Source organism: Arachis ipaensis, chromosome B01, assembly GCF_000816755.2.
Source record: "Arachis ipaensis cultivar K30076 chromosome B01, Araip1.1, whole genome shotgun sequence".
Classification (NCBI taxonomy): domain Eukaryota; kingdom Viridiplantae; phylum Streptophyta; class Magnoliopsida; order Fabales; family Fabaceae; genus Arachis; species Arachis ipaensis.
The window spans coordinates 45,958,196-45,960,419 of record NC_029785.2 but is presented as its reverse complement, the minus strand read 5'-3'; the positions used below and the strand labels follow the sequence as shown (position 1 = coordinate 45,960,419).

At 34.7% G+C, this 2,224-nt stretch overlaps 1 protein-coding gene across 9 annotated transcripts in view; it reads right to left on the bottom strand.

Annotated features, from left to right (window-relative positions):
- The window catches only part of LOC107629970 (ADP-ribosylation factor-like protein 2), a 4,169-nt gene continuing 2,052 nt past the window's right edge, over nucleotides 108–2,224 (bottom strand). For 7 of the 9 annotated variants that reach the window (XM_021121016.1, XM_016332950.2, XM_016332966.2 and 4 more), the window contains 3 exons: nucleotides 1,384–1,546; nucleotides 1,131–1,211; nucleotides 108–486 (listed from right to left, as the gene is read on the bottom strand). In XM_021121016.1, coding sequence (XP_020976675.1) covers nucleotides 349–486; nucleotides 1,131–1,211; nucleotides 1,384–1,546 — 382 coding nt within the window. In that variant the 3' untranslated portion in view covers nucleotides 108–348. Of the gene's footprint in view, nucleotides 487–1,130; nucleotides 1,212–1,383; nucleotides 1,547–2,224 lie in introns of those variants that run through there. The other 2 variants (XR_002360849.1, XR_002360857.1) reach the window with 1 other exon arrangement.

Sequence of the window (2,224 nt, the reverse complement as noted above, 5' to 3'; positions counted from 1 at the left end):
TACCTTGATTCAAAGATTATTAAACTCTAACTTTGTCACTTAACTAATCTCCCATATTTTTGTCACTAGTTTTCTATCATCTTTCACATTTGAATGAAGCTATCGGACATGCACTCATAAATCATAATCATTCCACTTCAGTTTTATACACCTTCCTACAGTATTCTGACATTTCTTCAAAATCTTACAGTGCCAGAAAAGCAACGACAAGGTAATAAAAATGAAAAAAAAAAAATTTTGAAAATATAAAAACTTGGAAAGTCTCAGTGATGCAATGGACAGTTTATTCCAAAGACAGCATACTAGGTTCAAGGATGCTCAGGAAAGGTTGAACCATTTCCTGAATTATTAATCAAGCATGTAGATTCTGGAGGCTATGTCCTGGACTAACCAATCAAAACCCTCAAGCAGACCCTCGCCAGTGTATGCACTACAGCCAACTATCTTCCAATGACGAGATTTGTCCATGGCTTCCAAGTTAAGCACCTGAGCCGTAAAGGACAATATTAAAAACCAAACAATAATATATTAAACCAGGGATAACTAGCTTGATTTATAAGAATATGGTATGAGAGACTTAACGGTGAGCTTTTCATGATTATGATTGATGCTTACAATTGAAGTGACAATTCATTTGATAGTAATCATATCAAAATCAGTTTTGTTTTCGCATTTTGCATGATACTACCTATAATAGAATAGTGTTTTAGACATGCTTAGGAGTTCAACTCGTTATTCGCATATATGCTGTGTTAAGAAATCTAGAAAAAAGGTTACACTGATTTGAGGAACAGTTAGTTTGTCTTCACTTTCCAAGACAAATGCCAAATACCCTGATCCCCACTTCTCTTTATTTATAGTCACTAACTTCCCCTAACTAACCACCCAACCACATTACCCCAAATGCAAACCAAGACAAAATTCAATGCATGGAAAGGTTAAAGATGATTTGAAATTAGTTCTCAGACAGATTTCAGTGCAGACAATGTTTGGGCATAGAAATTTAACTACAAAAGAGAGCATTTGAGAGAATAAATACAAGTTAAACTATATAAATTTGGTGAGGGAGGCTATAAAAAAGTTAAGGAACTGATGTAGTGATTGCTTAGAGATGACAAAATTAAGTTTACCTTGGCTATCTCTTCAGGCATAAGGGCACCTTTAATGTCCTGTTTATTTGCTAGTATCAATAAGGATGCTCCAGATAGCCTCTATCACAAGGGAAAAAAAAAAGGTATTAAGAACATTAGTAATAATTGAGAAATATAGGAAGTTAAGGGAGAAACAGTTATGAATTGAGCACCTAAGTTAGTAACAATAAGAAAAGAGATACCGCTTTGGTTAAGTACAATAGATACCACTTGGATTGAACAGAAAACAGACCTCTTCCTTTAGGAGGTTATCGAGCTCCATTTTGCAATCATCCAACCTTCTTAGATCTGAACTGTCAACTACCCAAACCAAACCATCCGTTTGCTCGAAGTAGTTTCTCCAATAAGATCGTATTGTTTTCTGTCCCCCGACATCCCATATATTTAGGGTGTACCTGCCATTTCAATGTGTTTACACGCCTTAGCATTTAGTTAATTATTGTACGATATGAAGCAAACAAAGGCCAAAAACAAAAAGAACGAGCATGTTGTGTATCGAAAAAGTGAAAATTACAAGAAAATACTCCCAAATAAATTCTAAAAGGAAATCTTTCACGCACTTAGAATAAATCTCAGCCAACACCCGAGCTAGAAATGGATTCAACAAAATTTTGGGATCTCAATAACAAATATGGAAACAGGACTGCCATCAACTAAGTCATAACTCATAACGCTAAATCGCAGTTCAAGTAAATATAAGTTTTAGTTATGCAACTGTGTTCACAATCAGTACTTTCATGATTGAAACTCACACCTACTTTTTTAAGTGTGATCCATGTATGTCAACCAGAATGTCTAATCATTAAGTTTGACAATCACCTCTTTATTCTGTGTATGACCATGAGAAGGAAGGAAATGGGAATGTTGGAGTGACATATCCTTTAAACACAGCAGCACTCAAATCTAGAAAAGATTAATATCATCTAAGTATGTTTTGATCATACCATCAAACTTTGATGGTTGTTTGGAAATGTCATCACTATTCCAGAACCGTACATGAGATTTTAGTTTCACCACTATCAAACTAACTACATTTCCCAATTGCAGTTTTAGCTGAGATATTTCACTCATCA